This window comes from Anopheles cruzii, chromosome 3 (assembly GCF_943734635.1).
Source record: "Anopheles cruzii chromosome 3, idAnoCruzAS_RS32_06, whole genome shotgun sequence".
Classification (NCBI taxonomy): Eukaryota; Metazoa; Arthropoda; class Insecta; order Diptera; family Culicidae; genus Anopheles; species Anopheles cruzii.
In genome coordinates, this window is record NC_069145.1 from 69,591,408 (window position 1) to 69,606,037 (window position 14,630).

Genomic DNA, 14,630 nt, shown 5'->3' on the forward strand with positions numbered 1-14,630 from the left:
TTATCACAAACGACATCCGTTTCCCGTTCATTTATTATTACTACGCAGCGGCGGCGGCGGCGTTGGCGGCGACGAATCTCATTTGGCTGTCATAAACATGCTCGTTTCGGTGTAACTTATGACTGGTGGGAAAACTGGCCGATTATCCTACGCCTGGGAGCGTTCCGCACCGCTCGACGGGGTTATCGCCCAGCTCCGTGGCATAGTTTTCCATCGCCGCCGGAAACTATGCTCCGAACGATGGTCGGCCTCTTTTAGGGCCAACCTCCCGCTGGGTTTTGTTTTTGATATCTGTGGGCTTTACCTTCCGCATACGTTTTTTGTCCCATTTTCGAAGCGTTTTTCGAGACTCAGGAAGGGCTTTGGGATTGATTTTTTATCAAAACAAAAACGGACGGCTTGACGAGAAGGAGAATTGATTGTCTACTAAAAACAGTGAAGAAACAGAAGATGATCATAACAATGACGAGAAGATGACGGTCGGGTGTCGTCATTTGTCGTGCGGAAGAAAAAAACAATAGACGTTAAAGTGTCGCTCGGATGTTTGGCGAACGTGTTTGGCATTCATTTATCTTTATTTTCGGTCGGCTTTCTTCTGCGCAGGTGGGCTTACGGAAAATCATTAGCTCTCTTTCGTCTGTTCAGTTGGCCGTTTTTTTATTGGACTACTTCATTAGATCGCCTGTTATTTGATTTGCATAACAAAGTGGTGCCATCACAGGAGGATTTTTTCTTTGTTTTCAAAATCTATCAAAGTAAATAGACAGATGACAGGCATCCTGCGGTCATTAATGAAGTAATTTTAGTACTAATGAATGGAAACATGACATTGCCTACCAGTGAATAATAGAAATGTAACTTCACAATAATACACTTAACGAAAAGCTTTCATAATAAAAATTATGGCAAAACGATATGCCGTATAACTTCAGTATCGGCTTCAAAGTAGTAAAATGTTATTATTTATTGTCATTTCGCTGTGCTAATTTCCTTTATTTAGTCCTTCTTTTCTTGCACCAAGCCACATTCTAGACAAAATAAATGCTATTTGTAGACAATTTTTTGTATAAAGGATATGGGGGATTTATGTTAAGCAAATACGCATGAATTGTTGGTAGAAGGATTTAGAAACGTCAGTGAAGATTTACGTAGGAATTTTTCACCATTTTCACAAAAAGCCTACGCGGATAGACATTAATTCAATAATGAAACCAATTTACAACATAGCTGAACTGAAAATTGACCTTATTAGGGGCTTCTGGGTTCAGGAAAGTTCCACCCGCCCAAAAATACCGAACGAAGGATGGGATTCACGTGATCCTTTTCTCCGTGACACTCCCTAAGCACCATCGGCTACCGTTCTCATGTCACCAAAACATATTTGCAAATGACCCGACACTCCTGGCCTGCCGCTGGCCCTTTGGCACGTAGTCCCCATTTTCCGACGATCCTTGGCCACCATTTGTTGACACTTTGCGTTCCCTCGTCTTTGTCCTCGTCTCCACCAAACGCCATCGTGCTCCTTTCCGCCGAGCCTACCAGCCGACGGTGGCGTCATCTTCCGGTGGCATCAGCACTCGGATGAATGATTTACTGTGCGTCTTGAAGGCGGCCGGTCCGTGTGTCGGTGTCGGTCCGTACAGTTGGTACAGAATTTTAATCTCTCCATCGTCTCCGGCAACTCCGCGCGCGTCACCTGGTACGGCCCCACCCGCCCTACCCCGAAACCGGAGCCCAACCGTTCTGATGACCCATCGAAAAAACGGGGTTCGCAACCGGAGCCTGTGCGTGGTAGTGCGGTGGCCACCGGGGCCAAACGATGTGAGTTCGTTTCCGAAATCGCCCTGGAAACGATCTCCCTGACACGTCGGGATGATAAATTGGTTTCGGATCCGTCCGACCCGCGATCTGGGCCGCCCGGTTGTTATTCCACGGTGGGGCCTACCACTGTCCACCGTGGCCGCCCCGTGTTGGGTTCGGCCCACAAAAGTGTTTGTTTGGCCCCGCTTTGTGGGAGCTTCTTTGTTGTTGGGTTACGAGCATCTTGAAGGTGCCTTACAGCGATGCAGGAACCCCAAAGGAGCCCATCATTTTCGTCAACAGAAGGAGCAGAAGCAGAAACGAAGTGGCTCTACGCTGACGCCTTCTCTCCGAGGGAGATAACGGGCAAGTGTTGGGGCCAAGAAATTGGCCAGACCGAGATTCTCACGGACCAGCCGTGATGCCGGGGTGGCTGAAAGGTCCTCGCGGATGAATGCGCCATTAGCTGCGCCCGTTACGTGTGTATTATTCGGGGTCCTTTGGCGACGGAGGTAGAAGCAAGCAGTGTATCAAATTAGTGTGCCGCGCCATTCGCGGTGCTGATAAGGGGTCCGAAAAATGTCACCTTCTCCGAGGGCAGAAAAAAATATAAACCGGAACTCGGCACATGATGGATTTATTTTTATGGCCAACTCACTGCCACCGAAATAATGGGCCCGTGGATTTTGGGTTGGCACAAAGATAGACACACACCTACATCGCCTATCGTGCCGGCCATCTGGCCAGTGCCTTTCGGTCCCGAATTTCCCAGGAGACTCCAATGAAGAGGAAAAAGGTTTTACGACCAGATGCGTCTTTTGTTTCTGGTGGCCTTGCGTTGTTTTGTTTTCTTGGCCACTTCCTCCTTGACAACGGCTCACTGTGCAGAATCGGTTCGAAATGAGGATTCGATCGTAAATGTGATCGATCTATCAAAATGGCACAAGTCTACAAATTTCTAAGCTCCATACTCTCGGAGTGTCTCGGCTCGCGCGATGGTGACATCATTTACCGTTCTGGCTGCTGGATTAGGACCCGGAGCGTTTTAATAAAAACTAATGCTCCTGTTTGGTGGGATTTGAATCGCGGCCGGTCCGATCGCACCACTGACTTCCGCTTACAGAATCCCATTTCGGTCGCTCCCAAAGCCGGCGCATGTGGATGTGCAATAAAAAGGGCAACCCCTAATCCCCGCCGTGGGCTAGGCTTTGGTGGTCGCCCATTTCTTGGCCGCCGACTGCGGCCACAACGCGCCAAGTTTATTAGCTTCTCGTGTCCGGGTTTTTATTGCGTTTGCTTTCTACTTCCGGGTGCAGCACGGTGTCTTCTGCCGGAAAGCGAACGGCGGGAAAATAATAATACAAATAAAATAGAGCAGCAGTCGGTTAGCGTTGCTGGTGAGAGAAAGGCCCCTGGTCGGAGGCCGTATTTTCGGGCCACGAAACTAGAAGTGGCTTCTTCGGATCGGAAAAGTAATTTTTAATAAACTAGGTCAAACCTATTACGGGACACCCAGTTGCTGCCACTTATCTGCGGCACTTCTATTTAGTAGCAGTGGCCCACTCAACCGATCGGCCCCCAAGACGGCCGATATTCAATTCGACGGCCATAAATTATCGCATTCAATAGTGGCCACCGCCACCCGAAAGGCCTGGCAAAGTGGTTCTTTATTATTTCTCTTTATTGGCCTGAACGCCTCACAAAAAAAAAGGCTAGTTCCAACTAAGAAAAGTTAGCCGCATTGATGGGAGGCACTTAATTTATGGGTTTTACAGTGTTGGATCTGTTTTTTTTTACGACGCCCCGACCTGCGCTATCTGCCGCCTGCGTGGACACGTCTATTATGGACGATCATTAAAAGCCATTTTCAAGCACTATCAGCCGGCTAATGATACTCGCTAATGGAGCTTTTCTTTAACCGCGCCCCGTTTCGGTTTTCTTGTTTTTCTTCCCCAGAGACCTTAGTTACAACAACATAACCAACCTACCAAATAAGTCGTTCGACATGCTGCCAAATCTGGAGGAGCTGTAAGTATCGATTAAATGGCCCACCCCGCACAAGATATCGCTTGCACCCGAGCGGGCTGTAATTATCGCTCACCATTCAGCGGAACCGCCTTCAGGGGCCCAAAAACTTGCTCAAAACTTTCACATTCCATCACCGGAACCTTTCGCTCGATCCAGCGCCGCGGTGTTGAAGTATATTAAAATAGTTTGATAAACAAGTGGCGACGGAACGCATGCCTTTCGCTTCCCCCATTCCGACAGGTCCAACTTTCCGGTCGGTTATCCAGCGTAATCAAATGTAATTACACATCGATATAGCCGTGGCGGGTCTATCGGGTCCAGGGGAGTCCAAGTTTGGCCTGCACTTCCGGATGCGGATGGAAAATCTTGTCTATAATTAAAAACTTCCCAATCCGACTCGTCCCGAAAGAGGTAGACGCTTTTCGACACCGGGTCGTCAGCAGATCTGATGAGCAGCGTGATGAAGAGCCAGTGCTTTTGAAGCCGCCAAAGTGTTGACAAAGTTTTCCCATTTTCCTTGTTTAATTTATTTCATCTGTCCAAGGCAGGGGTCGTTCACAGGGCGCGCTTTTGTAGGAGTTAGAATTTAAAATGTTATGATTTTGTATACTTATTACGGGCGTAAAACTCAATTTGCAGCTCTTGATCGTTCGGGGAGTGTCGAAAAGAATTTCGAATATTGTGTTACCATATTTGAAAGTGTCAGTGATTAAAAAAAAGACAGAAAATTGGAACAAGTTGCTAGCGCTTGATGGACTTAGTAGGCTAGATATTATTGGATATTATTGGTAGCAACGTCAAAGTAACCTCTGTCCAGCGAACGACTACGAAACATAAACGCCCATCCCTGTGTGGCAATTAGTAAAATTTCATTGATTTTCGGTAAATTTTAGTTTTATTTCTTCTGTAACGTTCGGGATAACATTGTTTACATTAAAACCTTAATAATTTTTATGCTTCTTTGATACTCAAATTTGTTCACACCCAAAATCGCTTATCCTCTTCTCACGAACCCGTTCAGACTCCTTTCCCACAACAAGCTGGTGACCGTCAGCAGCGAGACCTTCTTCGGGCTGGCCAGCCTGAAGAAGGTGGCGCTTCAAGGCTGCGGCCTGACGCGCGTTCCGATCGAAGCCCTGAAGCGCGTCCGCACCATAGTCCATCTGTAAGTCGCCTGTGGAGGATTTCGACTGCGCTGCGTTTTGACGTTGTTTTCACTGATTGCAGCCACCTGGACAACAACCTGATCGCCGACGTGGAGAACGTAACCTTTCGCGGGTTTCACCAACTGAAGAGTTTGAGACTGGACGGCAATCTGCTGCAGCGGGTTCCGACGGAAGCCCTGATCGGACTGAGATCATTAGAAGCTTTGTAAGTTAATTAGCCGACAAAAGTTTCCTTCTGGGAAGGCACTCAGGCACGGGGCCGGAAGCTGCACTGGAACCATTCGCCCGCCGGATACGCCGGAAGTGATTGAAATTAATTGAATGCAAAACAGGACGGGTGCCCTGGGCCACTGTTCCGGCGAGCACTTTGTCTTCCTGTCAGGATGTGTCGAGCTTTAAGGAAGGACTTGTTATTGAACTGTTCTAAGATGGGATCCACTTTGCTGGAAGATGGGTTCGGGTGCGCAGTGATGCACCTCCTCTCGGTAGCTTCATCCGCTTGACACCAATCCCCTCCGTTGGTAGCAAAACAATCGCAACCGACGCCCGGTGACAGCCGGAGCCGGAGACACGGTGACACGGTTTTGTGGCGTCAATATTTCATAGCCCTCACGTCACGCTGACGCTTCATTGTTGTTGTTCGGGCCAATCCACCATTTGTGTGACACACACGCCCCCCCTACCGCAAGATGCTGTACACTGAATCATAAAGAAAAATCGAGTGCCCTGTGGACAATGCGTTGGAATGCTGCCAACCGGCGGCCACCGGATGTGTTTCGTCGCTTAAAACCGGTCCCGCCGTAAATGATTGGACGCGAGCGGGTTGCTGAGGGAAACCGGGCCACGACACTATTTCACCGAAATGGCGGTGCCTCGGAAAAGGCGGGTCTTCGGAATTCCGGGAAACCCACCAAAAACTGCGATGCACGCGATGCAATCAAGCTGAAAGCCACAACCTTGTGTCTTGTGTCCCGCGGGGGGGGGACGGGAATTGATTTTGTTTCCGTTCCGCCTGCCACGGAGCCATGGGGTTGGGGGTTGAAAAATGATGTCCCTCCGGTCGCTCCGACGAACGATGACTAACGACTCGTCTTGTGGGTCGTGATGCATTGGGCAACTTACGTGGCGCAATGGCACCCAATAAATTGTCTTTGCTTCGTTGTTTTGTTTTTGCAGAAACCTAGGAAATAACTTACTTACAATAATCAAAGAACGAGATTTTCCAGTTTTGGATAATTTATACATGCTGTGAGTATCCGCCTTCGAACGTTATCCTGTTTTGTTGCAAGTTTACAGTTTAAAAAGCTTTGAATTTTAATTTCCTCAATTTCCATCCACAGAATATTAAGAAGAAATCAACTAAGTGACATTACATCCGGTGCTTTAACGAACCTAACTCGACTCAAAGTTTTGTAAGTACGGTGACGGGGCGCCAGGGATCGAACCGACCAGAGGACCAAGTTTGCCGTCGGCTCCGTTCTCATATCGGACCACAACAATAACAATCGAAACAAATCGCTTCATATGCAAATAAATCTTTCTCCAAAAGCGGGCGGGCGGTCTCTTTCTCTCGCCCGCCAACATATTGGGAGGGAAAAAATAAGGACACTCTACCGAGGGCCACTGGCGTCAAAACAATTTACTGGCCCCTTCCGCTCGCCTGTGGCCCGCCGGTGGATGGGTTAAAAGTTTATCAAATTTATTTGCATAAAAAGCATAAAACGCGCCGCGTTGCTGGATGGCGTTTTTGGGACGATTAAAACTTTTCCCTTTGGTCGCATTTCCCACATTTCCGTAATAAGCGGTAGTAGTTTTGGGTGGGAGCCCCTTTCCGTTTTCTGATGCACTTTTCTCGTTCTCTCTCTCTGTCTTCCCCGATCCGCAGAGATGTAGATGATAATAGCCTAAGCTCAGTGCCTGTTGGCCTCGAGAACCTAATGATGCTGCAGGAAGTGTAAGTACACCGCACACCCCGACAGTAGGACCGGCTCTTTGCGAGAAGCTCCGTGGCCGAGGTGTCACGTTGAACCCACAGCTCACCCCTGAGGAGCATAACTTTTCGACCTTTTGACCTCAAATCGTATTATAATCGGAGGGAGCGCGTAACAAGTTCCCGGGTAGTCCGTAACCGGAATCCGGATCACATTCCGAACTCTGGCTGGCTTCCGAGAACGGCCTACGGGGTTCTCACCCAGGACCCATTCTTTGACACTAATTTTATCTTTTAATTCCAATTATCCGGTCACTCCGTGCCCCGGGAAGCAACCTCCAACAATTACCCCCAACTAAACCGTCCATTATTGGGAAGCTCTTTTACGATGGATAAAAAAGTTCAAGTCGACGGACACGGACGGACCAGTCACGGGCAACTGGACACAAGGGCAGCGAGAAAAATGTCCGCACAATTAACTTTCCCCCGGACCGGGCGCTTTTCCCGACTAATTGGATTTACCTTGCCGACATTATCCGTGTCCGTGTGGCCTATGTGCCGTGTCGTCGGCCGTCGGCCACTGACACCGAGAAGGATCGCTTCCAATACTGTCACCCCCCGGGTCCGGGTGGAAGATTTTTCAACCAATCCCGCTCGCCGGTCAACGGACGGACGGAAGCGAGCAACAGTCCGCGGCGCCCAGAATGATGCTGTGACGCTCCCGCTGTGCTCATTCATTATTCATAAGCCTTTCACCATTTCTGCACTGCAAGATTTACGTCGTCGTTTTCTATTAGCTCGAAGAAAACGGTCCCGTCAGCAGCTTCCATCAGTGGTGTCCGGCCCGGCAGCCCCAAGAGGGCACAATGGCGCGGCAATAGTTTTGCTTGTTTTTTGGTGCCTTCAAAAGTTCGGAGAATTTCATTATTAAAATCATCCTGCATCCTGGACACTGGTCCATTTCTCGGCGCATTTGTGCCGTCAATAAAATGGATCACTTCTGTGGTGGCGTTGTCCAAAGAAGTGATGAATGTCGGGCCTGATTAACAGTAACTTTTCCACCAGCAAGTCGAATCTGGGAAGTCTATTTTTAAAATGAACCCCCCCACGAGCATCTCGCAAGCATCCCGGGTGCTACGTCGTGAAGCTGAGCTCTCTTCCTTGCCCCATACCAGTTCAGCATCCGGCAATCGCATCCGATGGCTATCGAAGGGCGATTTCCCGAAAAATCTAGTCTCCCTGGAACTGAAGTCCAACCCGCTGGTTGGCATCAAGGCGGGCGCCCTCCAGAATATGCCCCGGCTCCGAAAGCTGTAAGTATGCTCTTACCTCGGCCATGATCCCTGCGTCATCCTCGCTTTCGCTCTCTTTCGTGCCTTCGACAGCATCCTTTCCGATGTTCGCGGCCTCAATGAACTACCTCCACTGGATGGCTGCACGGCGCTCGAAGTGCTGCGGTTAGATCGAGCCAACTTGTCCAAAATACCTGATCATATTTGTAAGACTTCGCCGCGCTTGAAAAGCTTGTAAGTAGCCGCCACTACTGGGCCGCCATTTTGACTCTTCGATCTCGCTGTGTCTCACCTACTCACTCTCTCACTCTCTCTCTCTCTCGCTCGTTCTCGGTCTACTCCGTTGGTTGCTGCTGCCGTCGCAAGGGATTTGAAATCCAATGTATTGCAAAGCATTCCAAATGTAACAAACTGTCGTGATTTAAGAGTGCTGTAAGTATGCGCCACACAGCGACGGAAACTTGCCAAGGAAAAGCAAACGAAGAAAATTACATTTCCCCTCACTCTCTCTCTCTCTTCTTTTCTCCGTGGTGCTGCATGTCCTCCGCGCGACTGGTTCGCGGCTTCAAAAATAAACCCTTCACATCGTACGCCGACGCCGATGGTGACTTTTTGCTCTCCTAACCTCAATCTTGGTCCGTAACTGTGGCGGATGTCGAACCAATCGACCACTCGTCCTCTGCCTCCCTCTCTCTGTCGCTCTCTCTCTCTCTCTCTGTCACGCTGTCCCAGAGACTTAGCCAGCAATAGGATAAGCACACTGCACGGTACCCCGTTCTCTAGTCTCGGTCAGCTGCACGATCTGCTGCTCTCGAACAACGAAATCGAATCTATTCCGCACGACGCGTTCACCGGGCTGCCCCGGCTCCAAGTGCTGTAAGTCTTCCGTGTGGGGCCGCCGCGTGAGGAACGGCGCACGGCGGCGCGCGAATAAATCATCGGTGAAATGAAATTCAATTGCATTTTCTGCTCTCTCTCTCTCTCTGTCTTCCGTGATTCTATTGCTCTTTCCGTGTCGGTTGAGGGAATGTTTTTCTGCCCTTTGACCGCCATGCTTTTTTTTGGTGCCTCACGGACTGTACCGGACACCGGAACTGTGCACGCAGCGACATGGAATCGAATCGGGTGTTCTTCATCCACCCGGACGCTTTCCGGGCGTTGAAGAAGCTCGAGGACTTGTAAGTATCCCCCGGGGAAAACGGGGGTCGCGTTCGTTCGGACCGCCAGACCGCCAGATTGTGTGGTGACGCTTCTGACGTCCGACTTTCGTTCCCCTCTCTCTCTCACTGGACCCGTCCCTCTCGCTGGACACTAGAAACTTGGGCAACAATCTGTTCCCGCAGCTACCGACGGCCGGGCTCGAGCGGTTGTTGCACTTGAAGACGTTCAACAACCCGAACCTGCGCGAGTTCCCGCCACCGGAGTCGTTTCCCCGCATCCAGACGCTCGTCCTGTCGTACGCCTACCACTGCTGTTCCTTTCTGCCGCTCTCGGCGGCCGCACCGAAAGTTCCTAGCACCTTCAACATCCGCGAGAACGTCCTCTTCCCGACCGACAACGAGTTCGACATGAGCCTGTGGAACAACAGCTACAACGACATCTGGCCGCAGCTTCGTAAGTATCGTAGCTCGCGTACGAGGAACGTATTTTAAAAGGACGTTTCGCCTGTCGGCCAAACGTCCTTGGGATAGTCACTGAAACGTAGCAGATTTCATTAATGATGTGCCGTGGCAACGGGACACCCGGCGCCATCGTGAGATATTTCTTGAGGGCCATACACTGAAACGCCTTTCAAAGGATTCGAGGAAAGGATTTGTTACAAATAAAACCAGAAAATTCGAATGAAAGCAATCGTGGCAATCATACTCAAAGCATCAGAGGTTGCGCCGAAAGGTATGCAATACGCCTTGCAAAGAGCTTCATGGTGTTTTATTTTTAAAATGCCCTTGAGACTCGCTATAGATTCGCTTGAATCTTTCGAGCCTGAACTTGAACATTTCAAGGAATCGACACCAAAAGTCGGATCCAGACCGACTTCCCAAGGCCAGCTCGAAGTGGGGAAGGTTCAATTAACTTTCTAGGACGACGAGGCCACGGCCTTGGCCTGCCACCCGAACCCTGAAGCCAACCGATTTTCTTCATTCGCAGAAAACTTGAGCAAAAAGTTTGGCACCCAAATCAGCGACCTACTGAACGCGTACGGCGCCGAGTACGGCAGCTACCCGGGCCACCTGCCCACCTTCCCGGACGAGTACTTCGAGGACGAGCTGGGCATAACGCACGCCTCACCAACGGCACAGCCCGGCTCGATCCAGTGCCTACCGGAGCCGGGCCCGTTCCTACCGTGCCAGGACCTGTTCGACTGGTGGACGCTCCGGTGCGGCGTGTGGGTCGTCTTCCTGCTCGCCATGCTAGGCAACGGCACGGTGGTGTTTGTGTTGATCTTCTCCCGCTCCAAGATGGACGTGCCGCGGTTTCTGGTGTGCAACCTAGCGGCGGCCGATTTCTTCATGGGCATCTACCTGGGCTTCCTGGCGGTGGTGGACGCATCGACGCTCGGCGAGTTCCGCATGTACGCGATCCCGTGGCAGATGAGTGCGGGCTGCAAGCTGTCCGGCTTCCTGGCGGTGCTCAGCTCCGAGCTGTCCGTCTACACGCTGGCGGTGATCACGCTCGAGCGCAACTACGCCATCACGCACGCGATGCACCTGAACAAGCGGCTCTCGTTGCGGCACGCCAGCTACATCATGACCGTCGGCTGGACGTTCGCGATCACGATGGCGGTCCTGCCGCTGCTGGGCGTGTCCGACTACCGCGTGTTCGCCGTGTGCCTACCGTTCGAGATCCAGAAGGGCACCGGCAGCCTGGCGTACGTCGTATTTCTCATGTTCATCAACGGAGTGGCCTTCCTCATCCTGATGGGGTGCTATCTCAAGATGTACTGCGCAATACGCGGCTCCCAGGCCTGGAACTCGAACGATTCGCGCATCGCCAAGCGGATGGCGCTGCTCGTCTTCACCGACTTCATCTGCTGGTCGCCGATCGCGTTCTTCTCGCTGACCGCCGTCTTCGGCCTGCACCTGATCTCGCTCGAGCAGGCGAAGGTGTTCACCGTCTTCGTGCTGCCCCTCAACTCGTGCTGCAACCCGTTCCTGTACGCGATCCTCACGAAGCAGTTCAAAAAGGACTGCGTACTGATCTGCAAGGCCATCGAGGAGTCGCGGGTGACGCGCGGCATCGGCCGCTGCCGGCACAGCTCCAACTTCAGCAACCGCCACACGCCCGCCAACACCAACTCGCTGGTGGAGCGCTCGTCCAAGGAGCTGCCCCCGCTGCTCGGTCCGGGCCAGCCATGCAGCTGCTCGGCGAAGCTGCTCGAACAGGAGACGGCCCGGGCGCGGATGCACCACCACCACCACCCGCCGCACCTCCTACAGCAACACCACGCGCCACACCACCACCAGCCGCCGCACCAGCAGACGCCACAGGCACCTCAACGCCACCAGGGCGTGTTGCGGCGCACCTGGAACCGGCTAGTGCTGTGTGGTTGGGCCGCCCCGGGAGAGCGGAGCCGGCGGCGGCCCGGTCGGGGAGGCGACCAGTATGCGTACCAGATCGCGGAGATCCAGCAGAAGCAGCACAAGCGGGCGGGTTCGGTATCGTCGAGTGAGAACTTCAGCTCCTCGCGATCCGACTCGTGGCGCAACGCGCAGCACCACTGCGGCATTCCGCTCCGGTTGCTCGATCCACGGCGCCGCCACACGTCCTGGCTGATTACGCGCAAAACGTCGCAGGACTCGAACTTGTCCAGCTCCCGCAACGACTCGTCCGGCTCGACTGCCACGCAGAGCACGGGCACGTGGCGCATTTCACGCTCGAGCGGCAGCACCTCCGTCGCGCTGCCGGGCGTGCGTGTCGATGGTGTCGGACATCCGGTACCGGGTGAGTCTAGCGGGGTGGGGGCAGTTGGGAAGAAGATACACTCGTCCAGTCCAGACGATGACGATGTCAAATGACCTCACAAGCTACGCGAGCCTAAAGCGAAAGAGTTGCATTCAGGGTTTCCAGGCACGGCGGAAGATGTGGTCCGTGGCAAGCCATTGGATTTGCTCAGGAGATCGTGAATGCAACGAACGTTTTGGGCCACGGTTGTGATGTCAGTTGAAATCGCAATGTGACGCTCCTCGGCACTCACGCTAAAGGACTTGGACGCCCGTTTGAGTATTGCATACGTTTAGGCGAATTTAAAAATCAAAGCATCACGCTTTAGATCACGTCGCCTAAAACTAGGCGAATGCGCCTAAAAGTATGCAAACATAATGCTTGCTTTCAGTTTCGTTTGACATTCTGTGTTTGTAAAATAGCTAAAATAGCTGTTAAATAATCCTTAAACTACGAACATGTGATTCCAACTGTTGCCTTTGCCCGCCACTTCACAGGAACCGCCCGCCAATCAATTCCCGGCGGCAAACCGAGGCTCGTGCGCCAGTCGGCGGTGCAGGAGGACACGCACGAGCTGTCCTGTTCGCCGCCGCGCCTCGGCGTGCGCTTCCTGCCGACGATCCCGTCCGCCGCCGACAGCAGCGTCCAGCTGGACGACGAGTCGGCCGACGCGGCCAGTCCGACCTCAAGCCAAAGCGGCATCCAGCCGGCCCCCGCCCCGTTCTATGCCATCCTGCACGGCAGCGGCCACCCTCAGGCAACCGTCTCTAGTCTCAAAGATAAAACCAAACCCCCGTGAGTGGCCGAAGTGGCCGAACAGCCGCCGGTGGCCGGCACATCCGCCGGTCGGGTCGAAACCGCGACCGTGGAGCAATGAACGGCGGAATGAACGGATTCCCGCGAGGCGTTTGGCGGCGACACCACTTACTTAGCCTCCGTAACCTTACTTAAGTATTAATTTAGATTCCACAGCGGCATTAGCTGGCCGGCCGGACTTCCGGCGGAGGAAGCTGCAACACCTCCGCGCGGACTCCACAGAGATTAGCAGCATCCAAGCGGAAAACGAAAGTCCCCTTTTTCCCTTTATTAACGGTTCCGTTTTCACTGCCCTCGACTTCCTGTTCCTTGAGTAACGAGAGAGGCCCACTGCGCGGTCTGTGTGTGTATGTATAAATGTCCGTTTGTGTGTGAATGTGTATGCGTGTACAAATAGGTTCTTAACTGCAAAAAAGGGCAACTCCACAAACCCCCGGCGAGCAGAAGGAAGCTCCCCGGGAGCCGAAGCCGACAAACGGAAGAAGAAGCGAATAGCAGAGCACTGTGTGATATTAAAACAGATTTTATATAGCAAACTAGCTCAAGCAGGTGGTCGTTTTGTGTTAGCAGTACAATGGCCCCCCCCGGTGGCGGCCAATGCATTTGGGTGCTCGATTCGAAGTAACAAAGGACAGGAAAGACTGCAGCAAGCACTACAGGAAGGTAGATACGAACAGTAGGTTTTATGCAAAGCAAAACAGAAGATGGAGAAAATATTATTGGGTTGTATTGGGAGGAAAAATCGGTTTAAAGGTAGTTAAAGGGTCGAATCGGCAAAACGCGATTCACCACGAACTTCACACGTTAGCAAAATCGGCCTAAGTAGCGAGCACACGAACCGTGGTGCTTTTCTCGGAAATATCTCTTTCTCAACAGCCAGGACACGAACCCCAAGGGGCGGATTGGGTTGCATGCAACCAGCTTGCACGCCAGTTGGTAGCATTTTCATCGGGGAAGAACAGGAAAATTTGAACACGCTTCAAACGTGTTTTCGTGAGGAACTAACTTTTTGGATTGTTTTCAATTGATTGGTGATATTGGCACGTGCTCAGCGAACGATAATTTTCTAGGAAGGAACGCCGATTTTTCTTTGACCTTTACCTTGGCGAAATGGAAACCTTTAGCTGGGGAAAATGTCAACAAAAACAACACTCGAGGCAGTTGATGAATTCGTTTTCCGAGAGCAAAATAAAGATGCAGGCGATTTGCGGTCCCCAATCGTTTCACCAGCTGACGGGCAGTAGAAGGAGTACGCGAAGCGGCAGCCGTCCAGAGACAATAAGTAGGAAAATCAGAGACAAAATAAAACAACAAGCACACCCAAACGCACCACACCAGAGGCAGAAGATTGTTACTATATTCCGGCAAGTGCTAGATAAAACAGGATGATAAATAATATTGCCGGAGGCATTCGGAACGTGGCGGAGGTAGCTAAAACGACTCGTAAAAGTAAAACCCAAATAAATGAAAACGCAACGCAACTGTATTAAACTAACTAACTAACTTGTGGTTCAAATTGAATTAAGAGAGCGGGCAGCGGGCGAATAGAGGATGAAAAAAAAAACAGGACCGAGAGACCTAGGTACGAACACAAACTATATTTAAAAAGATACTTGTAAAAAAGGTGCAAATGGAACCGAAAACACTGCCAAACAA

General features: G+C 51.6%; 1 protein-coding gene across 1 annotated transcript in view; it reads left to right on the forward strand.

Moving 5' to 3' along the window:
• The window catches only part of LOC128270876 (leucine-rich repeat-containing G-protein coupled receptor 5-like), a 39,068-nt gene extending 26,111 nt beyond the window's left edge, over positions 1-12,957 (forward strand). The window contains exons 2-15 of the mRNA XM_053008302.1: positions 3,757-3,828; positions 4,850-4,993; positions 5,056-5,199; positions 6,171-6,242; positions 6,335-6,406; positions 6,880-6,948; positions 8,100-8,237; positions 8,310-8,450; positions 8,583-8,648; positions 8,949-9,092; positions 9,323-9,394; positions 9,532-9,830; positions 10,365-12,158; positions 12,656-12,957. Coding sequence (XP_052864262.1) covers positions 3,757-3,828; positions 4,850-4,993; positions 5,056-5,199; positions 6,171-6,242; positions 6,335-6,406; positions 6,880-6,948; positions 8,100-8,237; positions 8,310-8,450; positions 8,583-8,648; positions 8,949-9,092; positions 9,323-9,394; positions 9,532-9,830; positions 10,365-12,158; positions 12,656-12,957 — 3,529 coding nt within the window. The remainder of the gene's footprint in view (positions 1-3,756; positions 3,829-4,849; positions 4,994-5,055; positions 5,200-6,170; positions 6,243-6,334; positions 6,407-6,879; positions 6,949-8,099; positions 8,238-8,309; positions 8,451-8,582; positions 8,649-8,948; positions 9,093-9,322; positions 9,395-9,531; positions 9,831-10,364; positions 12,159-12,655) is intronic.
• The last annotated feature ends 1,673 nt before the right edge of the window (positions 12,958-14,630 follow it).